The sequence below is a fragment of the Gobio gobio genome (assembly GCF_949357685.1).
Source record: "Gobio gobio genome assembly, chromosome: 10".
Lineage (NCBI taxonomy): Eukaryota > Metazoa > Chordata > Actinopteri > Cypriniformes > Gobionidae > Gobio > Gobio gobio.
The window spans coordinates 4,397,969-4,423,856 of record NC_137116.1 but is presented as its reverse complement, the minus strand read 5'-3'; the positions used below and the strand labels follow the sequence as shown (position 1 = coordinate 4,423,856).

The 25,888-nt window shown below is 38.8% G+C and overlaps 1 protein-coding gene across 1 annotated transcript in view; it reads right to left on the bottom strand.

The window, feature by feature from the left end:
* Window positions 1-378: 378 nt before the first annotated feature.
* bmp1a (bone morphogenetic protein 1a) overlaps window positions 379-25,888 on the bottom strand; it is a 158,037-nt gene continuing 132,527 nt past the window's right edge. The window contains exons 14-20 of the mRNA XM_079827733.1: window positions 23,577-23,737; window positions 17,894-18,074; window positions 16,229-16,354; window positions 15,057-15,184; window positions 11,501-11,714; window positions 9,145-9,395; window positions 379-3,969 (exon numbers count right to left, since the gene is read on the bottom strand). Coding sequence (XP_079683859.1) covers window positions 3,832-3,969; window positions 9,145-9,395; window positions 11,501-11,714; window positions 15,057-15,184; window positions 16,229-16,354; window positions 17,894-18,074; window positions 23,577-23,737 — 1,199 coding nt within the window. The 3' untranslated portion in view covers window positions 379-3,831. The remainder of the gene's footprint in view (window positions 3,970-9,144; window positions 9,396-11,500; window positions 11,715-15,056; window positions 15,185-16,228; window positions 16,355-17,893; window positions 18,075-23,576; window positions 23,738-25,888) is intronic.

Genomic DNA, 25,888 nt, shown 5'->3' with positions numbered 1-25,888 from the left:
TACTGACCACTGCATATCGGGAACACCCCACAAGAGCTGCAGTTTTGGAGATGCTCTGACCCAGTCGTCTAGCCATCACAATTTAGCCCTTGTCATACTCGCTCAAATCCTTACGCTTGCCCATTTGTTCTGCTTCTATCACATCATTTGAGGACAAAATGCGGCCTAATATATCCCACCCACCAACAGGTGCCATGATGAAGAGATAAACGGTGTTATTCACTTCACATGTCAGTGGTCATAATGTTATGCCTGATTGGTGTATGCTGATAGTGGTTGCATGGTTGGTTAAATGTGCTTCATTTTCTTTATGCAAAATATTTTTTTTTGTATAAAATAATATGATTTTGGGGTGAAATTTCTTGAGTTTCTACAAGTCTCTCCGCAAAAATCTTTTTGGGTACATCGTACAATATCACATTCCCATTACAACAGTTAAAAATAAAAATACATCTTACAGTTTTTCACTATATTTCTAAATCACACATTTTCATTTGTAAGAGTTCTCAAACCAACCTCAAACTTGCAACACTTGCTTGACTTAAATAGCTCTTCCCATCAATTCTGCTTAATTTTTAATGTTGGAAATTGTAGATCGGCATTAATAATGCACTGTGGTGACCATTCATAATTGATGATCTGTTATTTCGCAAATTCAATACCGATATGTGGTTTATTTAGAAATCTGCACGGTCATCAAGACGAGCAGGAAGCCAAACTCCATCCTCAATGTGAGCTCGAGACCTTGAAAACATTAGAAAATATTGAAATGCCTCTAAAACATGTAGGAGAGCTTATATTCGAAAAACACCAGTTAATTGAAAGCATTCAAAATTACAATAGTGTTTAGCCTAGTGCCTTCCTGTAATTTGCTTCTCACATAGTGCTAACTACTGTAATGTAATTGGTATATTTGGGCTTTTATTGTTAATTAAAAGGTCAGTCCACAATTCCTGAGTCTACAAGACAAAATGTGACATGAAGCATTTCAAAATGAAAATAACATTTTATGAAATAGATGCACTTGTTAACACTATGTGCAATACATAGGTGAAAATTAGCTATACAATATAAATAAATTGCATCTTTTGTCTGCAATTACACATAGCCTTACTTCTCATCAACTTATCTATGGTTTAGTGTACTTTGAATACATTAATACATATTTACATACATACATATGATAAAATGCATAAACATGTACCAAGTCTTGTGTGGAAAGGCCGGTCAGGGTGAACAGATCAAGCATACACTATTATGCTGAGGTAACATTTCAGAAATTTGATAAAACAGATCATTTGAAGCCCGCATTCGGCCACAAAACACTCTATTTCTAACAGGAAATAACATGGGCATTAAAAACATTAATAATGCTTAGGAGAATGTGCTTTGCTTAGCAAAATGTACAAGTGCTCCACTACTCTAAAAAGCTATGCTAGGAAGCATATTCAAATACAGAGATGCGAAATTGGGTATAGACGTTCTCTTGGACACACAAAATAAAATCCATTTGAAGAACTAGGATATAAGTTAGTTGATCTTGAGCGTAAAGCGTAGCCATCCTTAGCTTGCAAGAACAAATATTGAGCAACTTGAGGCTTGAGGTGAACACGTGGCTTGAGGCGAACTGATTCAAAGTTCAGGTGGAAGGCATTGCAGAAACGTCTAAAACCTTTTAAAACCCAAAAATGTTTCCTCTAAAAACCATTTGCCTTCCTGGATTTCACACACCCAAGTCAAACAGTAGCCAAGTCCTGAAACGATTCAAATCTAGTGTCTTGAAATGATTCGGTGGGTAACAACAACAACAATCAGATATCCTGAACCTGAGATTTAAAAGAGCTTTAGGTAAATCCACAAAGGCAAACAGGTGTGAAGTGATATCAAATGATGAAAAGAGCTGCTGAAACGGAGGAGATAAATTCAACAGTCTTTGAAAGAGAGAGAGAGGTAGGGAGCAGTGATGTAGGCTGCATACTAGGGAACAGATCAAATAATAAACCCTGGGGACCAGACTATTCAGCGCTATTCCGCACAGACTTGACATCTAACATCCCCTATTCCCAACTGACATTGGACATCAACGGAGAAAGAGCGATTTCAGGGGATTCGACATGACCGGGGTTCAATTGAAATAGCACCATCCCACCACTCTCCCACACGCTGAGGTACGTTATTGGTACAAATGGACATTTTACAACAGTTTTAACAGTTTTTCCCATAGCCAACGATGTAAGAGCAACATCTACCTAGCAATGGGGCACCTTAAGACTGCTAAAAAGGACAATTCTTTCAGGCTTGAACTCAAAATCGCATTGCTGCACAGACAACGGACCTTAGTAGATGCCATATTTCACATCATTTACTCACCCTCAAGTCATTCCAAACATTTCTTTCTTCTGTGGAACACAAAAGAACAAGAGATTTGTTATGCCCATAAAATGAAAGTTGTTGTTTGGGACCCCATTGACTTTCATTACATGGACAGAACAAATTCTTCCAAATTGCTTATTTTCTGTTTTGCAGAAGAAAGTCATACAAGTTTGGAATGATATGGGGGTGGGCTTTTTGGTTGAACTACCTCTTTAAGGTCCTAGGTCATGTCTATTTTAAAGATTTTAGGAGTCTACCCTGACTAAAGGTCCATTTCATACTATGACATTTGTTACAAAAACAACTAACGATAGGGAAATTTGGGTCATGGACTGCAAGGAAAGAGCCTGAGAAAGAGGAAAAAGGCTAGAAAACAGCATTGGGACGTCGGGACACAAGCGTGTCCACCAATTCTTGTGATTGTGCCTAATTTGTTCATGATTGGCAAAGCACAGAATGAGCATTACGAGGACAGAAGCATATTAATCAGGACCTTGGAAAAGATGTGTGCTTAAACTAAGGACAACTGAGACGAATTTTGAATTTTCCACCATTCTGTTTTTATGCAAAAGCAATTAACAGCCATCAGACATGGGCCACGTTTTGTTTATTAGTCTTTTAATATGATAACCGTTTCTGGAAAACCTCCTGGAGAGTGATATCATCGGGCTGGGAACCTTCTGGACTAGTGGCCAGGAAAAAGCAAGTTTTTACAAATGCTGGTGCCATCACATCCACATTTCCTTCTAGCTGTACCACATGCATCTCTATGACATACAGTGTCATGTCCTCAAGTAACGACAAAGAAACCGACCCACAATGGCCAACGAGACAACAATGCCAATAATGTCAAGAAGAGACGGTTGTTTCCCCACAGTGCAGCGGTAAATCTCACGTTTCAAGGTCGGACAACCTGCAAGGAACCCCGTCCTGAATGCCCTGCTCCACTCATTTCTCACTTCCTCTATCCCACTGTTGCACAGATGACTGGTTTGGTTGACTGCTCGGTTCTCCTGCTGGAGTTCCTCAGTGTATTTATGTTTTTCAAACGCTCTCTTGGCTCATGAAAGATGGAAAAGGTGGGAGGGGGGTTCCAGTAGCCGATCAACTACACCCACCCTCCCATACAATAATCCCTTTCGATTTCGCCCCTATATTGGTGTCCAGCAACTGAATACATTCCACCCCCTCCCCCCTCCACATCTTGCCCCGAATGTAATAATTAAAAAAAAGGTAAAAACAAGGTCATCAACTGCGGAATGGCTTTACTCCTCACAGTCAGTAGGGGATGCCAGAACCCCTGTGAACTACTGAGGTGCGGTTGGCGTTCTTGCGGCTGGTCCGTCGAGTCTGGGTGTTCTTGGCGGCCGGGGGGCTCCGAGCGATGGGCGAGGCCCTACCCCTGGGGCCCTTTCGCTTCCCCCTAGGCCCTGCACGGCCCCTCCCGGCCACTAGGGGTCACTTTTTACGGGAGTGGAGTGTGTCCTGAAACTTGGTGCTGGTGTAACGCACGTGGAAGCCCTTCTTATTGATGGTGTCGTCTGAGCGGAATTTGATGACGATGGAGTCGCCAGCGGAATAGATCTCCTCTGGAGGCTGGAAACACAAAGAAGGAGGCAGATGTCAACATTTGAGCAGACTGGATATAACTAATTCACTTTTATCACGTCAAACATACCTAATCATTAGCAAATAATTTAAAATGTCAATAAACAGGATTGTTTTTAGTGTACTTCAGTGCCCAGAGTAAGTCAACAAGCGCCAGAAAAACCATGAGCTGGAATTTAAACTCAGGTTGTCTGGGCACTGCCCACCAAGTTTTGGCTCTGACAAGCTAAAATCTTAATTTTTAGTCCAAAACAGTAAACTAATGACTGGAATACACTACAGATGAAAGATTTTTTGCCCAGAAAGAGACTGTGTTGGGATTAAACTGATTTCTGTGACCTAGACGGTCGGATTAGCCAGTCTGTCTGCTTCTTGACCTGGGCCCTAGTTAGTCAAATTTCAAATCTAAGACAACGTGCCATATTACTAGAGAGAAGAACGGCACCACCCCTGGAGGGATGAATACCATCTTTTTTCAACAAGTCAGATCACTGATTGGTCAGAGAGAATCGTCACTGCACACATTGGATTTGTCATTGGATTTACGATGATGTCACGGCAGTAGAGGTGCTATAAAGATCATTCTATAAATCACACCAACTTTGATGCTGTACTAACTGCAGTGGAAAAACAAAGCAAACCGAGCCAAGCCGTGCTGTGCCGAGTCATATCACGCAGTGGAAAAGCGCCATGTGAACCCTATATTATTCTGCAGACACCACTTAGACAGCCTCCCATTGAGTGAGGACAGTCTGCTACGCATCTCATCACTCCGGTGAACAGGGAGGGGGCCAGAGCATATTATAGTGTCTGACATCGAATCTGCGAGTGCACACACTTCTTTAAATGTTATTTTTAGTGAGCTCTGGATTTAAGTTGTGTTAACAACATGCTATCATCAGAATATTTTGGAACCATGAGTTCCAGTTGAATATTTTCTGGGTTATTTGTATGGCACTTACAATGTATTATTGTGAGGATGATTTCTTAAGCCCAAAGTACACTTCAGTTTTGTTGCGAATGCTTAGAGTATTGGACATTGGAATGCCAAGTCTAACAAAGTATACTCCATTTGATCACAGGCACTCAACACATGCACACTACAACGTTTCCATTGTCTGCACTATTTCCCTCCAAAAGTTCTGACTGATAAAAATGTTTTTGTACTTGTTTAAACAAGAGTTGTGTGGATTCTCTAAAACACAAGTGCTTGTCAATGCAAGTATCTGTTGTTGTTGCCGTCAAGAGTAGTTTGATATTGTTGTTCCAAAACTTGATTGAGTCCCCTTCTGTTTCTTTTTCAACTGTGAAGGTTTGTGGACAAACTTATTTGGGCAAAACAAAATTCAAGGCGCATGTGCGTGATGGACATACGGCAAGGGTGAACAAAATCTGTCCTGGAACGTCACTGTCCTGCAGAGTTTAACTCCTACTTGCCTCAACCCAGCTGCCTGGAAGTTTCTAGTATGCCTAGTAAGACCTCGATTAGCTGGTTTAGGTGTGTTTAACTGGGGCTGGAGATAAATTGCAGAGGACAGTGGCCCTCCTGTTTGAAATATCAGGTATGCATGTACCCTACTATGCTGATGATTAAACTTACATCATGCACACTGTACCTTAGTGTACTCGTAAAACCCAAATATATGTTGAGCTTTAGAAGGTAGCTGCCTTGTGAACAGTGTATAGTGAGACGGCTCACTAGGGCTTAAACCTCAAAAGATTTGATACAATTTGTTAGATGTTAAGAGTTTGAGTGTGTGATTCTCCTCTGAGCAAGCCTAATGGGTTATTTTGGGCCGTGACAGCCTAATGTGCAGCACACTTAAGCTCATGTTGCTCAAGGGATATATTCCCTGCTGTTAGTAAATTGTCAGTTGCTTTGGATTAAAAGCATGTGCTAAATGGCAAGTTACCAAAACTTGATTGAGACAAATGCTCACAGTTTAACATCCTCTTGATTGAAGTCAAACAAATCTCCCAGTCGATAAGCAGGTTGCGCCTAATGCCAGCGGCAGTATAAGAATAACATCTGATATACCTTGTCTAAATTCCGCATCAGCCCTTCTCATAATTTCTCATTGAACCAAAGTAAATGTAATCATGCTGTTCTGTGACCTATGGAGCTGATCTCATTCACATATTCAAGTCTTCTTATTGTTTCTGAGATTTCGTATGCAACATACAGCTCTTATTAACTTCTCCAGAACTAGAAATGAAGAAAAACCCTAACAAACACTTTCAAAGATCAGTCTTTATCCTATAAGGCAGTGGTTCTCAAGTGCTGGATTCTGTTCCAAAAATGGGTCACAGGTCTATTGTAATAGGGTCATGGACAGCAGGGTAAAACGGGACTGTAAGGGCCAGTGAACAAAATGTACAGTGGCTCAAACCAATCAAGCATAATCAAGTCATTAGAGTGAGAAAAGGCAAAGAAATGTGATTCTGCATATAGCTAGATGTTTTTTTAATTTAATTAAAAAGCTTCCAAATGTGAAATTTGCATTTAGAAGGAATAGCTCACCCCAAAATTTAAGTTGTCATCATTTAATCATCCTCATGCATTCTAAACCCATAAGGCTTTTGTTCATCTTTGAAACACAAATGAAGATATTTTTTATGAAACCTGAGAGATTTCTGTCCCTCCATTAAAAGTCCAAAACTTTGATGATTCAAAAAGATCATTAAGACATTGTAAAAGAAATCCATTTGAACCGAATGGTTTAATCAGATGAACATATTTAACCTAAGCATTTATTATAAGTATACTCAAGTATAAAAACTGATCAACGCACAAACAAAGAGCATCACACTACTTATGAGATGAGCTAGAACCAAAGGCGCTTATTCTCACGTTTTACATAAGCACATTTAAACTTCTAGAGAAAGAATGGGGTTTGTTCTCGTGCATCAAGCAAGTATGATTGAGCTCCGTTTAGCATATTTGATATGCTTTATGTTTGTGCATTGATCAAAATGTGAATAAAAGCCTACATTAAATGTGTTCATCATATAAAGTGTTTATTACCTTTCAGAAGACTTGGATTAAAACGCTAGTTTCATACAGTATAGATTCATTTTACAATCTCTTTATGAACTTTCATCAAAAATATCTTTATTTATGCTCCAAAGATGAACTAAAGTCTCATGGTTTTGGAACAACAAATTTTGTTCAACAAACAAACAACAAACAGATATTGCCACAACTCCTGACATTTAGATTTTTGTAGATTGTATGGTCACACTTTAGTTTTAGTTTAGGTCCAATTCTATCTATTAACTATCTATTGACTTCCATTTTTTCTCAACAAACCCTAATTACTGCTTATTAATAGTTAGTAAGGTAGTTGTTAAGTTTAGGTATGAGGTAAGATTAAGGGATGTAGAATATGGTCATGCAGAATAAGGGATTACAGGTGCTGGTCATATACTTAGAATATTATCAAAAAGTTGATTTATTTCACTAATTCCATTCAAAAAGTGAAACTTGTATATTATATTCATTCATTACACACAGACTGATATATTTCAAATGTTTATTTCTTTGAATTTTGATGATTATAACTGACAACTAAGGAAAATCCCAAATTCAGTATCTCAAAAAATTTGAATATTGTGAAAAGGTTCAATATTGAAGACACCTGGTGCCACACTCTAATCAGCTAATTAACTCAAAACACCTGCAAAGGCCTTTAAATGGTCTCTCAGTCTAGTTCTATAGGCTACACAATCATGGGGAAGACTGCTGACTTGACAGTTGTCCAAAAGAGAACAATTGACACCTTGCACAAGGAGGTCAAGACACAAAAGGTCATTGCGAAAGAGGCTGGCTGTTCACAGAGCTCTGTGTCCAAGCACATTAATAGAGAGGCAAAGGGAAGAAAAGATGTGGTTGAAAAAAAGTGTACAAGCAATAGGGATAACCGCACCCTGGAGAGGATTGTGAAACAAAACCCATTCAAAAATGTGGGGGAGATTCACAAAAAGTAGACTGCAGCTGGAGTCAGTGCTTCAAGAACCACTACGCACAGACGTATGCAAGACATGGGTTTCAGCTGTCGGATTCCTTGTGTCAAGCCACTCTTGAACAACAGACACCGTCAGAAGTGTCTCGCCTGGGCTAAAGACAAAAAGGACTGGACTGCTGCTGAGTGGTCCAAAGTTATGTTCTCTGATGAAAGTAAATTTTGCATTTCCTTTGGAAATCAGGGTCCCAGAGTCTGGAGGAAGAGAGGAGAGGCACACGATGCACGTTGCTTGAGGTCCAGTGTAAAGTTTCCACAGTCAGTGATGGTTTGGGGTGCCATGTCATCTGCTGGTGTTGGTCCACTGTGTTTTATGAGGTCCAAGGTCAACGCAGCCGTATACCAGGAAGTTTTAGAGCACTTCATGCTTCCTGCTGCTGACCAACTTTATGGAGATTCAGATTAAATTTTCCAACAGGACTTGGCACCTGCACACAGTGCTTAAGCAACCAGTACCTGGTTTAAGGACCATGGTATCCCTGTTATTAATTGGCCAGCAAACTCGCCTGACCTTAACCCCATATAAAATCTATGGGGTATTGTGAAGAGGAAGATGCGATATGCCAGACCCAACAATGCAGAAGAGCGGAAGGCCACTTTCAGAGCAACCTGGGCTCTCATAACACCTGAGCAGTGCCACAGACTGATCGACTCCATGCCACGCCGAATTGCTGCAGTAATTCAGGCAAAAGGAGCCCCAACTAAGTATTGAGTGCTGTACATGCTCATACTTTTCATGTTCATACTTTTCAGTTGGCCAAGATTTCTAAAAATTCTTTCTTTGTATTGGTCTTAAGTAATATTCTAATTTTCTGAGATACTGAATTTGGGATTTTCCTTAGTTGTCAGTTATAATCATCAAAATTAAAAGAAATAAACATTTAAAATATATCAGTCTGTGTGTAAAGAATGAATATAATATACAAGTTTCACTTTTTGAATGTAATTAATGAAATAAATCAACTTTTTGATGATATTCTAATTATATGACCAGCACCTGTAATATGTGCTTTATAAATACTAATAAACAGCCAATATCCTAGTGATATGCATGCTAATAAGCAACTAGTTAATAGTGAGAATTGGACCCTAAAATCGAGTGTTACCAATTTTATGTAGTAAATCTAGATCTGTGCTTTACCCCTGATCCACAGTAGCGGCCTAGTCTGGGCGATTTGGTGTCCGCCCCATCAAACAGCTCCATGTAATCATAGCCACAGTCGGCTTCCTCCTCGATTTCGAAGGTCTGGAAGATGAGCTCCACTCCATAGCCCTTCTCTGCTGTGATCACCCACTGACAGTCTGATGCCCCGGGGTAGTTATTATCACCAAACTGGGCATGAGAGTAGAGGTCTTTAGTTTTCACCTCAGCTTTCAGACGGCCTCCACACTCTGGAGAAGAGAGGAAAATGAACATGAGAGGTAATTCACTGGCAGTCTGACTCAAGCGTCTCAGCATATCACTGCATATCAATAGTTCCGTGACTTGTGGCTGAGATACAGTGCATAGTGCTCTGATAAATGCTATACATTTGGGATTCCCAATCCCAAATTTTTTTGTCAGCCAAACACCTTTGACCTAAAATATTAGTTAAGGCCAAGTTTTAAAAATCATTCTACATTTAAAATAATAAGAATCAGTGCTCGTCTCTTTTCCGCCGTTTTGTTAATTACCTCTTTAGTAAACCAATACATAACTAGCAAAAGCAGCACAGCTTGAATCTCCTCCATACTTGTTATTGGAGTCAGTGCTTCAAGAACCACTAAGCAACAGATGTATGCAAGACATGGGTTTCAGCTGTCGCTGTAGTTGTGGTGTGGAGTAAGTCCACACCACAACTATAATGATAACATCACAGAGACATTTTTTTTTTAATCATTCATGACAAAACTGCAGTGTGCTTATAATAAACAAAACTTTATCGTGCGTTGGTGGTGTGGACGCTAATATAGTTATAGTTAACATTCTTTGTGTGAACGGGCCTTTACACTTGAGATATTAAGATAGTATTTCAATAATTTAACAAGACATTCACGTTCATGATTTCATATGTTGGGTAGTGGCCATATTACATACAGTACATGTAAACAAAGTATTTTATCAAGTGTTTTATTTGAGTTTTTATTTTAAAATAAGTAATTTATTCTATTTTTATATTAGTTATTAGCTTTTTATAAACCTGCATTTCTCTCACAAACCCACAAGGCTTTGTGAACCCGGTTTGGTAAACTCTGAAATAACATAAAAGGTAAAATATAAAATGGACATGTCTAGCTCTAAAATATGTAGATGTATGAATATATAAAAAATATATTGAACATGAAATATAAATTGAAAATTCTGAACTTTACATAATGTGTTAAAAACTATTCAAACCATGAAATGTCCAAATCTTTCAATTAATTTTATAAACAATCATATCGATCATTACAAGATGCACTATAAGATCTTTAATCGCTTAAACATTTTTGTAAAAAATAGTCTATATCATGGCTGATGAACTTCATTGCTTAATGGGAATATTATTAGAAAATATTAATTATCAAACACTGCATCTTAATTCTTTCCCCTGCAACATTTTTGATAATTTTCACAAAAGTTTCATGGCCTCCAGAATATTTTGTTGTAATAATATCTAAATATGCAATATATCAAAAAAGAAAAGAAAAGAATAGACCCTTAGCTTTTAAACAAAAAACCCTTTATTCTAGCTTCATGCATTCCTTTTTTATCAACACTTGAATGTGGGGAAGTTTCATAAAAAAGCAGCATATTCAGCAAAATGCTGAGAAAGTAGCGTTTTTGTCTAAGACTATATCTGGATCAGATTCAGAATGATGATCACAGATGGAGTAGATAGAGTCCAACAAGTATAGATACCTAAAAGTATAGATATATATACACAAGTACCCATACAAGTATATGTCTCTGCAGGATACTAATAGGAGTTACGAGATCAGTGGGCAAGGCCATAAACATAGGGGCGTTTTTCACTGCGTTACCTGATTTGCCCACGTCACAGTGTGGGTAAGGTTTAGGGGTGGGTGGGGTCGGGTGAAGAATAAGCAGAAACAAGTGATAGAATCATTGCTTACGCACATGCAAGTTATCGTGATCATCAAACATTAAACAGCTTATAAATCAAACACTTGCCAAACTTTACCAAATTAAATGAAGAGGTACAGGACTGTGAAGCTTTAGGAGTGTTGATGGACTTGATCTACTCCATTTATCTTTTGATCCAAAATGCTGGCGGTGGCTGGCAACTTTTTTATTTATTTAAAAAAACGCTGGCGGGGAAAGAATTAAAAAGCAATTTGCATTTAACCCATGTGGTTCTGTGATTTTACCACAGCCTGTTGTTAGGAATGACACAAAGTACTGCACAGTCTCTTATAGTTTTATTATATAAGGTTGTATTATAAAAGACTACCAGTCTCTTATAGATTCCAGTATGTAATGTTAATGTACATTTAATTTGTATGGATGCGCTCACCTGCAGTATGGGAAGCCTCAAAGCCTTTCTTCTGCACCGAGTTATCAGAGAAGAAGCGGATGAACATCTTGTTTCCGGTGGATATGATTGGTTGAGGTTTCTTGGTGCCACAGTAGCGTCCGAGGCTTGGTGCTTTCCCATCCCGACCGTCGTAGATCTCAATGTGGTCATAAGCACATTCCAGATGAGGCTCCATGTCGATTTCGTTGAAAGCCTGAAACATGCGGATCAAGTCAAAGTTTGAACGGCAGCATTATTGAATTATTTTCCAGAATTATACAGCTGCTTGGTACAAGACTTCCGATAAATCGAGTGCCGTCTAGAGCATGTTTACATAAAAACCAATGGAAAAGCACAGTAGATTGCAAAAATGCCTTCTGTGCAAAGGACCATTCACACAGATGTTTTTAAATGATGCACTTCTTTTAACTTGTTAAAAGTGTCCTGTTTTTAGGATGGTGTGTCATTGCACGAGACGCTGCAATAGACTTGAGACACAAGCGCACCGGTCAAACGTGTGTTTTTCGAGTTTAAAAGCATGAGATTCAAGGGTGTACACTCCATATAAGCTGTGAATGCTCTGCATACCCAAGCCATTACAGAGAAAATTAGTTCAGGGACTGGATAATAAAATATTAACATCACTATAAATTACCTTGTCATTTGAGGTGTAACAAAGCTTACAAAATAAATTGTTGGGAATATGTATGTAACTGGCCATTAATTATTTATTTGCCAAATTTTCTGCAAATCTGTGGGAGGGTTAGTGAGTGGATGCACAAGAGTTTTGCCGTCTATGTTCTATCATTATGAATCGTCATTATGGTTCCAGATGCTCATTTATTTGTTGGCATGCAGGTGTTGTCATCTGCAAGAAAAGCTGTGCGCAAATTGCTCGTCAAAGCAAAAAAATGTGCTGTTGCTGCCAGATATCGATTACCGAAAATCTGATTATATTCGATGCAAAACTAACTCGACTAAATCAATAGTTGCATTCACAACATGCCGTGATTACAGTAATTATAAGATCCTAGCTTGTAAGGTGTCACGTCCTCGTAGAGCTCGTAACTACAGCTTGTAAACTGGGAATTTTCAGAGAGCTCCTACTTGTACATGTGACCAATGTACCACCTGATCACTGCAGATTAATTTGAGTCATTACAGTGTTGCCAAAGAAACAAGTATAATTTCCAGTTCGAAGACGTGAACACTTCGAGTAGAACGTCACCTCTTGTCATCGCAAAATTACAGTAATTAAGACATGGTGAGAACACAGCAGTTTGTCAAGCAAAGCTCATTTTTAAAATACACTTAAAAACACATTTTTGGCATAGACAAAGTGGAAGGTACACATTTAGCAACATGCTTGAGCAAACTAATTAAAATGTATTTTTCCACTTGTTCTCCCCACATTTGACAAATCTTGTGTGTGTGTGTGTGTGTGTGTGTGTGTGTGTGTGTGTGTGTGTGTGTGTGTGTATGTGTGTGTGTGTGTGTGTGTGTGTGTGTGTGTATCAGTATCTCTTGGGAAGGCCCTACCACCTAATGTCTATTCCTGGCAGCAGCCCTCCATTTCGACCCTGCCCTTGATATGAACTTGATATGAGTCGAGAAATCGATTCCAGGAATCGAGAGTCAAAGTCCATTTAAAAAAACAAACAGAATCAAGCAACCCAATCAAATATAGGGTTTCCCCATCACATATTTTAGCAGTCATCAAAAATGAGGTATTATTCAAAAGCATAAACACTCAAAATTAATTTTATGAAAACAGTTTGAAAACTGGACATAGCTTTACAATGGAAGCAATGCTTTAAAACCTTTTATCAGGCTCCTCCCCCTAGTGGGAGGTCTCATGTTTCAAATTTGACAAAATTGACTGCACTATTTTATGATCAAATCTTTTTCCTTATCTTGACAAAACACATTTTGTAGGAAAGTTCTGAGACTCAAGGTCATATATTTGGCCACTGTTTTGCGATTTGTCACAGAAATTAATTTGTGACAGGAGAGCGCCCAAACAAAATCTCACAGGAACCTCCATTTTTGTGATATCAACTTCAAATTTGGAACACAACTTGAGCCCCGTTTCCACCGAAATTACCCGGAACAATTTGTACCAGGAACTTTTTTTCCAGGAAAAAAGTTTGGTTGGACATATGACTTTAATTTTCCAGCAATTTTGGAGTCCAAATTATTTAGTAAAACACAAATATTATATAAAACAAAAATGTTTAGTTCGGTACATTTGCTTTACGGGGATCCACACAACAATTAAAAAAGGTTGAAACATTCACTGATGCTCCAGAAGGAAACAATGCATTAAGAGCTGGGGGGTGAAAACTTTTGAACAGGATGAAGATGTCCACATTTTTCTTATTTTGTTTAAATATCATTTTTTCCCCATTTAGTACTGCCCTTCAGAAGCAACAGAAGATACTTACATGCTTCCCGGAAGACAAATTAAGTACAATTTACCTTGATCTTCAAATTCGATTGGTTTCCACCCCCAGCTCTTAATGCATTGGGTTTCCTTCTGGAGCATCAGTGAATGTTTCAACCTTTTTTATTAGTTGTGTTTGAGTCCCTCAATTGTCCTCAGTGTGAAAAGATGGATCTTAAAATCATACAGTCATTGCTGGTGAGGGTTCAAATATGAAAAAGATGCTGGAAAACTGAAGAATGTGCAGGACCTGGAGGATTTTTCTGAAGAACATTGGGCAGTTCAACTGCTCAGGACAAACAAGGGACTCATGAATAACCATCACAAAACAAAAAAACAGCCATGGATTATCCAGGGAACGACACACAGCACTGAGAATCAATGGTTCATAAACTTTTGATCTGGGTCATTTTAATAAATTCTGCTATTTTTTTTGTCTTTTGGACTATATGTAAACATTTTTTATGTAACATATCTTATTCAGGACAGTACTGAATAAAAAATAACATGCATTTTGTATGATCCCTCTTATTTAGTTAAAATTATTTCCATTTTCACAGATTCTGCAAGCGGTTCACATACTTTTTCTTGCCACTGTATATACAGTTGAAGGTAGCCATTGACTTCCATCGTATTTTTTCCCACTATGGAAGTTAATGGCTACCGTCAAATGTCTGGTTATCAACATTCTTCAAAATATCTACTTTTGCGCTCAACAGTAGAAAGAAACTCATACGGGTTTGGAACAACATGAGGGTGAGTAAATGATGACAGAATGTTCATTTTTGGATGAATTATCCCTTAAAATGCTTTTTCACATATATGCTCAAAAAGGGGAGTGACAGTTAACTTAAGCAGTATTTGGCGGACTAGAGAATGATTTTAATTTACAAATATGGTAGGAAAATGGCCATTCTTTTAAATCGACACCTGCCACGGTGTGTCTTTTGTGTACTCTGATTATGATCTGTGTCTTTGAGTGTGTCCTAAGCCAATTCACCACACCGTTTAACTGTTCTGTTTGGTTACGTCACCGAGGAAATGGTAATGGGGGGCCACATGCGGTACGTTACCCAACTATTGTAAATATGGATGGAGAGAGATTATACATACTATTTTGATCCGATGTCCTGGAGTGGTGGACAGGGCCCAGGTGCAGGCCTTCTTACTGGGGTATTTATCTGGCCAGTTAGGGCTGGTGATGGTCCCACTCACGCTGTTCACAACGTGATCACAACCGGCTGCAAGAGAAACCAATAACACGTGACATCCGACACCAAGTACACACACAAACAGTCTCATCCTCTTGCTCATCATATGAGCCACGTTCAAACTTTAAACAGAGAATCGTTGTTGTTTTTGGGCACAAAGAGCCTTGCATTTCCTAGCCTTCTCAAACACCTTTTCTCCACTACTATCTTTCTTTTCTCCCAAGCACTGCCCCTCTCTTTCTATTTCTGCCCGCAAGAGGAAGGCGTTCTCTAAAAATATCCAGACGCTAGTTAGTGCCAGTGAGCTGAAATCGATGGTGAACGATTCTGAGCATTCATGTGCTAATAGGGAAACTGGGAAACCAGACTGCTGATTGTTTCTCAGACAGAAAACACAGTGACCCTCCAGATATACAGCATGTCATTCTGTTAGATTTGGTGAAATATTTGCCAAAACCAATTTACAACCCTAATCTAGGGTTGTGGTTTATCCTTCATTATAACACACATCAAGTCTAAATCGAAAGTAAAGGAATATCTCACTTAAGAATGACAATCCTGTGCACATTTACTTGCCTCGTGTTGCTCAAAGCTCTCAAATATCAAAATGCCACTAGCTCTTGTGTGCATCATAATCAAAAATGATTGAACATTGAATATGTGGAATAAAGAACAAGAGTGCTATGACAAAGAGGATGATTTGTAATGGAAAACAGACTACATTTCCGTCTGATCCTAACAGAGCTATTCAGAAAAAGCACATTGAACATGATTATGGTAGTTTTATGATGCTTATTTGTCCTTTTTAGCACCTGATAGCTATGATCAGCTGTCATTGTATAAAGAAGAAAAGCATGAGCATTCTTCAAAATATCTTCATTTGTGTTCCACAGAAGAGAAATGTCACACAGGTTTGGAACAACACGAGAGTGAGTATTGAACATTGGTGTATTTTATCATTTAGTTGCTGCTACCATTTTATAAAACAATACGCTATGAAGCAATAAGTCATGACTGGCAATGCCTCTGTGTGTATCCACATATAAGATAAGCGTGTGTGTGTTTGTTTCACACCTTCCTTGCAGTCATGTTTATTCTCATGAAGTACGAAGCCACTTCTGCACTGACAACTGTAGCTGCCAAATGTGTTCACACACTCATGCTGACATCCGCCGTTCTCCTTAGAGCACTCATCTTTATCTGTGAAAACAAAGCATCAGATCTCAGTAAAACACACTCAGGATTTATTTTTTGTCCCCTATGATGATTTAAAAATTAATAAAGAACTTAATTCTACTTTAAACGGGATAGCATTACACTTTTTATTGCGTTTCTTTAACAACTTTTCCCTCAATTTTAAAATGTTGAAATGTTACATTTGCCAGAGTATTACTATTCTGGGCTTGTCCCAAACCCAGAGTGTTTAAAAAGAGACCATAAATCACAAAAATTCTACTTCGCACTTTTTCAAAAGAACTGTAAACAATCATCTTTTAAAATTAATTTGATATGTGTGATTTGTACAATGTGAATCAATGACAGTGCTACTAAGGCCAATGATTATTTCCCACATATGCACACTTTTATATACACACAGGGCTTGAAATTAACTTTTTTTCCTCACCAGCCACTGTGGCTAGTGGTTTTCCAAAGTTTTGACACAATTTTGACATCAATACCATGGGGAAAAACTGCCAAATAGACATTTTTAATATTATCTCACAATTTGGCAGCCTTCACGGATCCATTATACGGTTACACATGCAAAACTGACAATGTTTATGTGAATACACGCCAAGACCGGCATTTTGACATTATTCTGTGTGTATTTGACTGTTTAAGCACAATAAGCAGTGAAAAATAACTACATTTGCTGAGAGTGACTGAGCGTGAACGTGCTGAGAGACGGCTTTATGTGTGTGCACTTTGGATTTGAGCACAAAATCTGCAGGAAATTAAATAAATGCCAAATAAATTAGTAAAGTAATGTGCAATACGAGCAATCCCACAGCAAAATTCAAGCCCTGTAACACCAACAATCCGTAACAAATAAAACGAGTGAGTGAGGGGAGGCGGGTTTGTGTGTCACTCGCTGTCGGAGAGATGAGAGACAGAGAAAGAGACGCTGGTATCGTGTATATATTCTACAGAAAATTAGTATTGGAAGTGTTTCAGATATTTCGGTATCGATATGTATCGAAAAATCTATATTTTTTGACACTACATTGATTGCACATAGTTTATTATTTCAGATGCTTTTTTAACAGACTACAATTGAAAATAGTATATACGTATTATATATAAAATTCAACCCGCCAAAGTGGCTAGTAGGAGTGACTGCGTTACACTGCACTGCTGAAATGCACACGCATTTGGTGGGTTGATGGGTGTTAATGTCAAGCCCTGTATACACATATTATATACACTGTCAAAAGTTTGGAATAATTAATATTTATTTTTAAGTTTTTGAAAGAAGTCTCTTATGCCCACCAAGGCATATATTTAATCAAAAATGGTTATTTATTTCAATTTAAAACAACTGATATCTTTTTGAATATATTTTAAAATGTAATTTAACTCTCTGATGACAAAGCTACATTTTCAGCATCATTACTCCACTCTTCAATGTCACATGATCCTTCAGAAATCGTCACATCACACATCAAGAAACCGCATCACGCATTATATCAAAATGCACTTTCAATAACAGCTACAGTCAGCATGTAAGCACACCCTCACCTGAGAAAAACTGGGCCTTGAAGCCCTTCTTGGAGACCGTGTTGTCAGATTTAAACTCAATGCGCATGTTGTTGTACTGAGAGGTGATGGCCTCCGGTTTCTCAGCTCCGCAGAATTTCCCATGCAGTCTGGAGTCGGCAGAGAGTCCGCTCCTCACCTCAACAAAGTCATACTTGCACACCTGCACAGGAGAGAGCAAACCGCAGGTCATACAGCAGCCTACTGGTCAACAGCATGTCTTGAGAAGGGTTTTCTTGTCCAGCTGGTTGATCAAGGTAACGCAAAACACTTGCTTTTCAGCAGGGGAATATAGTAGTTGCATTGTTTTCTGCTTTGTATTAATCACATCTTCAAGTATTATTAGTCACTTTGGATAAACGTGTCTGATAAATGTAAAATTTAAACGTATAAATCAGAAATGCGAAATGTTTGTTTTGTAAGAAACTGTTTTCTCCATTTAAGTAGCTCAAAATGCTCAAAATAATTCATTGATCACTGCTTTTCATTTTGGTTCACAGCTAATTTCGACAGTAATGGTTCACAAGCTGTACACTCGTTTCTGGAACAAATGTTGTTTTTGGCAATCAATAAAGCTGAGACCATTCACATCTTTCACTCTTAAAGGGACAGTTCACCCCAAAATGTTGCCATTACTTACTCACCCTCAAGTTGTTCCAAACCTGTATGGGTTTCTTTCTTCTGTTGAACTGTTTTGAAGTATGTTGGTAACCAGACAGTTGACGGCACCCATTGACTTCCACAGTAGGAAGAAAAAAAATATAATGGAAGTCAAACTGCAAATTCTTCAAAATATCTTTTGTTTTCAGCAGAACAAAGAAACTCATACAGGTTTGGAACAACATGAGGGGGTGAGTAAAAGACAAATTTTCATTTTTGGGTGAACTATCCCTTTAAACCAGTGCCAGAACACTAAAGGAATGTTCCAGTTAAGTTGTACAGACAGCATTACCATGGACAATATCAACAAAACCACAGCACTTGTATTCATTCTTACATACAAAGGGCCAGATTTACAGAGAAAATTAGCGTGAGAGCGAAATCCCGATGGGAGTGGAAAGTTCTGCGCGTGATCTACTGACGACGCGCAAATTAAAGAACACAGACGCAACCGGATCATTTCCATAATGACCAAGAGCAGCCCAAATTAGCATCTGGTCAAAGACATGTTTTTTTCAGGGTGTTAAATAATTGCGCAAATACAACCCCTGGCAAAAATTATGGAATCACCACACTTAGATGATGTTCACCCAGCTTTTTTACTTTATAGCAAACAAACAAATCACAGATATAACACAACAAATATTTTGTTCAATAGCTTAACATTCTGGCTTCATTAAACATACCTAGAAAAAAAAAAAAGTCACTGACATTTTATATGTTAATGGCATGTCTTTTTCCACATCAAGTAGAGGAAAAAAGTATGGAATCATCTTTTAATTTCCATTTCTAAAACAAATACCAGGACATGTCTAAAAATGCTAATTAGTCAGCAGTTAAAAGGGAGCGCTTACACACCTTAGCAAGATGTTTGGCTAATTGAAAGGAAACATGGCCCCGACTAGAGAGTTTTCAGTTGAAACTATGGAAAGGATTATAAAACTCCTTCAACAAGGAATTTCAACACGGAGTGTGGCCAAAGAAGTTGGTTGCTCCCAGTCAGCTGAGTCTAAAATTTGGTGGAAGTATGAAATAAATGGGAAAGTTATAAAAGGAAAACATACAGGCAGTCCAAGGAAGACGTCAAAGCGTCAGGATAGAAAACTCAAAGTGATATGAATAGAAAATGCACAACAAAACAAATGGGCGGAAACAGGAGTCAATATTTGTGACAGAACTGTTATAAACCGGCTGGATGAAATGGGATTTACCTATAGAAAAGCCAAACGAAAACCAGCACTAACACATAAAACAGAAGAAAACAAGGTTACAGTGGGCCAAGGAGAAGCAATCATGGAGTGTGGATGATTGGATGAAAGTGATATTCAGTGATGAATCACGAATCTGCATTGGTCAAGGAGGTGATGCTGGAATTTTTGTCTGGCGGCATTCTAATGAAACATATAAAGATGACTGCCTGAAGATAAACCAAATTTCCCAACTCATTTATGAAATGGGGTTGCAAGACAGGTAAAGGACCAGGGGAGATGGCAATCATTACCTCAACTGTCAATGGACAGGTGTAGATTGACATTTTGGACACTTTTCTCATTCCATCCATAGAAAACGGCTTTGGTGATGGTGAAGTCATTTTTCAGGATGACAATGCATCTTGTCACAGAGCAAAGAGTTCCTTTTCTTCAGGAAAGGCATTCTCAATGACATGGCCAGCAAACAGTCCGGATCTCAATCCAATTGAAAATTTATGGTGGAAATAAATAAAAAAAACTGGTCCATGATAAGTCTCCATCCTGCAAAGCTGATCTGTCAAGTGCTATTTGAGAAAGCTGGAACCAGATTGATGGGGAATATTGTTTTTCATTAGTGAAGTCCATGCCTCAAAGGATTCAGGCTGTCAAAAGCCAGGAGAGAAGCAACAAAGTACTAATTGTGTTTTCTTTTTTGTTGATTAATCCATACTTTTTTCCTCTACTTGATCTAGAAAAAGACATGCCATTAATTAAAAAAAGTGTAAGTGAATTTGTTTAAGGTATGTTTCATGAGGCCAGAATGTTAAGCTATTGAGCAAAACCTTTTTGTGTCATATCTGTGATTTGTTTAGTTTTTTTGTAATAAAGTTAAAAAGCTGGGTGAACATCCTCTAAGTGTGGTGATTCCATATTTTTTGCCAGGGGTTGTACCAGTAAGACGAGCGCAAACCTTAGTAAATCACCTTGCATTAATTATTGAAATACTCTCCTCCCATAAATGTTGCGTCTGAAAGGGAAACTAACTCCTACAAATGCATATGCAATAAGATCAGCCACAAAAATAACCCAGTCCAAGCCTTTTCAGCGCCAATTTTTCACTGCGTGTCTTTAGCAATTCCTGACAGTACTTTTTTAACGCCAAAAGAGGGTTTGTACTGTAGAGCCCCGCATTTCTGCCCGAGCCCGACGGGCCCCGACTTTTTTACGCCCCTAGGGCCAGGCTTCGGGCCAATTTTCACGCCATACCTCAAACGCGGACCGGGCTTCGGGCCTTTTTTAGGCTTCTCCTTCGTTTTATATTTTAGACATTAATTAATTAATTAAAAGAAACAATGAGATGTGCTGCACTGGTGGAAACAACATGAGACCATGATACCGCGACTGTCAAGACTGGCTCGCACAGTGTTTAGAGTAAGGCGCTATGCAACACGCATCGCCGCAGTAAAGCAAGACAACACGCAAACTGCCGCTAGTGAAACTGAAAAAAGGCTAAGTCTTAGATGCTCAAAAACACAATCATCTTCATTAAAACTAATGAGACTAAATGCTCTTACAAGTGCTTATGTCGCTCGTTCTCATATTGCGGTCTTTGATCTAATTAGCTGATGAATCAAATGCAGCTCATATCTGTTGCTTTCGTTGACGTGAACTCCGTTAAATGTGCATATAGCGCGGGTATTGAAGATCAGATTTATATTAATTTTGCGGAGAGGTGTAAGGTAAGACAACCTGCATGTTTTTTTTATTTTTTATTTGTTTAGATTGTGTATCCCGTTTAGTTTGCAAGCAGCATCAGCCTGCCTCAGCTTGTCAAAAATGCCTTTTTACTGTGGTGGTGATAATAGGCTAAACGTTTAAACCAACATTGTGATGCTTGAAGTGTTTTTTATATCTATAAATTGTATTATAAGCAAGACAAGTCAAGTGTTGATTTGAGAGGCTAAATTGATCAAACGTGGTTAACTCACTGTCGGCCGCTGGCCGCTTGGTCGTCACTTTAAAAAACAAAAACTTTAATTTAACAAACATAAAAATGCTTCAAACGTTTTTCTAAATTAACTTAATAAAGAAACGAAACAAAATATAACTACTTTGACATTAAAAACAAAACTGAACTATTTTAATGGCTGCAACAATGTGTAATGAGGATAAAAAAAACGAACAGAAAAACACAGGTTCCAGTCGGACTCGGGCCGAGAATTTTGAAAAGCTGTCAAACACGGGCCGGGCTAGGGCCTCAGCGTCTCGGGCCAGGCCGGGCTAGGGCCTAGATTTGAGGCCCGTGCAGGGCTCTATTGTACTGGCTCAAGCTGGCCCTTAAAAGATTAGTTCACTTTAAAATGAAAATTTCCTGATATTTTACTCACCCCCCATCTCATCCAAGATGTTCATGTCTGTCTTTCTTCAGTCGAAAAGTTTTTGGAGGAAAACATTCCAGGAATTTTCTCCCCGTTTCATGGCAACCAACATGTTAAAGGTCCAAATCAATACAGTTTCAAAGGGCTTTGAAGGGCTTCAGAGGCTCTGCACGATCCCAGACAAGGAATAGGGTCTTATCTAGCGAAACTATTGGCTAGATAAAAAAAAAAAGAATATACTTTTTGACCTAAATTGCTCATCTTTCGCTGCTCTGCGACATGCTAGTGATTGCACAATCACGACGTAAAGGTCACACTAGACATAGGCAGAATCACCACACTTTGAGTTTGAAACTGCATTGATTTGGACCGTCAACATTTTGGCTGCCATGGAAGTCTATGATGGGGAGAAAAATCCTGGAATGTTTTCCTTAAAAAAACTTAATTTCTTTTCGACGGAAGAACGAAAGACATGAACATCTTGGATGAGATGGGGGTGAGTAAAATATCAGGAAATTTTCATTTTGAAGTGAACTAATCCTTTAATGTTTGTTTTTGAGCATGTAAACCATCCTTTTAATGGTTGGGCAACTATTGTAAGTAGATGAACATCTGGTTAAATGTTATCAACGTAACTCCTGTGGATGGAGTTTGCTCCATGTATTTTTGCACTAAAACGTAAAAGGATACCAGAAATGAACATTATGTAACTCTATCTGCAGTCTCTTGCCCTATAGACTTTCAATGTATGTCCATTATTGTAAACAGATTTGTTTTTGTGGTCATAATTATTTTCTGTGGTAATTGACAACATGTCACCGATGTAGTCGATAGAGCGTAACTTGTATGGACCCAAAACATTCCTAGCTTCAATTTATCCAGCAATTATATAGTAGGCTATTAATTTGAAGCTATAAAATGCTCAGGAAAACTTGCAGCTAATTTAAATATGTTTTAGTGGGCCGTCTAATTCAACAGACTAATAGCTATTTTTTTTTTAAACCCAGCCTGAGCCAACTGCCTCATTTTCTTTCTTAAAAAACACAGTTTTATTTAGCACTAATGTAATGATGTTGCTGTTATATTAAAGCAATTAAAATCTGTGAAATATAAAATAATGAAGCAGGAAGCCAGATGGTAACCCTTTAGCAGAGTAGCTCCGTTATAAACTTCCTGAGGGCTTTTGATAAACATACAAGAAGCCAGAAAACTACCCTCCATCTTAACAGACACAAGCTGAGCAAACAAGTCATGAGTGTATTCGTCATGTGACCTGCACCAGGCAAAATTGCCGTAGGCTATCAGCAATGAACAAGTGAGAAAGCGTGAAGGCAATTTGGAGAAGTCAGTCCCAAAAGCCCTGTGGTGATTCACACTATCGAGCTGAAATGAACCAGACAAACCCACCCCACGCCGAGGTAAAAACCTAGTGCTCACATCGTTCCCTTCAGTCTCGAAGACGTCGAAGAGCAGGGTGATGCGGTACTGCGTGGGCGCCACCAGCTGCCAGATGCAGTTCTTGTTGGGCGGATACTCCTTGGGCCAGCCTGGACTAGTGATGGACCCATTAAGCTTGGTGATGAAACCGCCACAGGCAGCTAGAGAAAAAGACAACAGAAAAACATCTATAAGACGAATGGCGGAAGCAAATTTCAACAGCATTTTTCTTGCTTTTTTGAAACATAACCGTTCAATGCAAACCAGGATCTCCAAGCTTGCTCTTGGAAAGCTCCAACACAAATCTGAACTGGCTAAACCTCAGATCTTCGGGTTTACTTGAAGACTACAGGAATAAGGAATTCCCCTTACGCTCTTTTTTTATGTAGATTGTTGGTTGGTTGTTTTCTTTAAAAAGTCTTTTTATCCTTGGCTTTAAACTTCATCTGAAGGCACCCATGTGTGTTTAATTGGGTTTCTGTTGATCGCTTAAGATGTATACTGTATCATTGTGGATTCAAATGGTTTCTATTGCTTTTGACGGGACACTCATATACAGTGTGTACAAATGTTAGCCAATAAGTGACTGAATGCCAGTGGGTGGGGCATGTGGTGTGATGATGTGTAACTATTCGTCAATGTCTTGCTTTGTAGGCCGTAGGGGTGGCACGGTACATGGAAAAAAAAACGAACCGTTCGGTTCGCTTGTCTCGGTTCGGAGTGTGTGCGTCACACGGTTCGACGCATGCGCAATGTATCCACGTGCCCGTATGTAACCTCACTGGACAGTGGGTGTCCTTTTCGCGCGAAATAAGAGGTGTGTGTTTGTGTGGACATACAGTAAAGTAAATGTGGAGTGCTGCAGGTCACGTCACGTGTAGAAATGCAAGTGGGAGAGATAAGGAATACTGCCCGGAGTTGTTGGAGGATGCGCTAGCGTCGTATGGCCGGCAGGGCAGATGCAGTGCGTATGGAGAGCGGGAGCCGCGCGCGCTTGTTGCGCATACACACACTGGCAGTGTTTGTCTCACGCAGCTGAACCGCGGCTCGTGTATTGCAAATACAGACAAATATAGTCCATTCTCTCACATTTTCCGGTCTTCTCCTCTGACCCCTGTCTGTCTCATGCTTTGATTTATGATGGGTAGCATATATCTGCTGCAAATGCGACCGTGTTCCCCACTGTCTCATACACACATGCATATATAACATGTTGTGTATAAGTAGTTCACATGATAAATGTAACATTTAAAAGTTAAGATATGCTTCTAGTTTTAATAATTTAAACATGCCTTTGAAGTTTGGGCAAAAACTTCTAGCAGTGTTGTGTTTTCGTGTATTTTATTTTATTTTTTCACAGCGCTGGATGTCATATGGTGATTGTGAAACACGGAACACTTCATGGTGAAATTTGTTAATCAGGTCAGCTGAATTAAAGCCACAGTGCATTGTTCTGATCAAAATTGATATGATTAACATGAAAAATGTTACGCCAATGTGTCGGACTCGGTGGACAGCCAGTTAGGAAACAATTTGATATAACAATTTTTTAATACTGTATCCTAAATTGTGAATGATTAAGCCATATATACCATATGCTGAAGTAAATTTCTGGAGTGTTAACGATTAAGAAAAACAACAACAACAACCGTACAAAACCGAAAACCGTGACACTAAAACCGTGATACGAACCGAACTGTGGGTTTTGTGAACCGTGCCACCCCTAGTAGGCAGTCATATGCAAATGTATTTGCCAGTGTGGCATCACAGATCCCACAATATCAAAACGAGCCATTGTTGGAGCTTGATACTTTGTTTATAATAAGGAGAACTTTTTTCATTTTGAAACTTGCAGGATATTTTAATGGTACGAAGACCTCGTATATATCAAAAGAACAAGGCAAATTTGATTGTGATTTTGAAATTTTTGACCCCTTTAATTAGGGTGACCACCTGTCCCGCATTTTGCAGAGCAGTCCTGAAATTGGGAGCTTAGTCCCGCGTCCTGCAAGATGTGTCAGAAATATCCTTCATTTAAATTATGTCTGTATTATTTTTTTCTTCCCTTTAATTACAATACAACATTTAGAAATCTGATTTAAAAAGAAATGGGACTGCCGCCTAAAAATCCATTTGTGCAGTTGTCATATTGTAGCTAGAGCGGGAAAAATAACCAACACAGAGAAAAAAGGGTGTCGAAATTGTACCTTTAGGGGTACAACAGCTTGTCACTGGGGCAGTATCCTTAAAAGGACATCTTTGTAACTTTTTTACCACAAAAAGGTTCATAGTAGTACCTTAAGGCAGGGGTT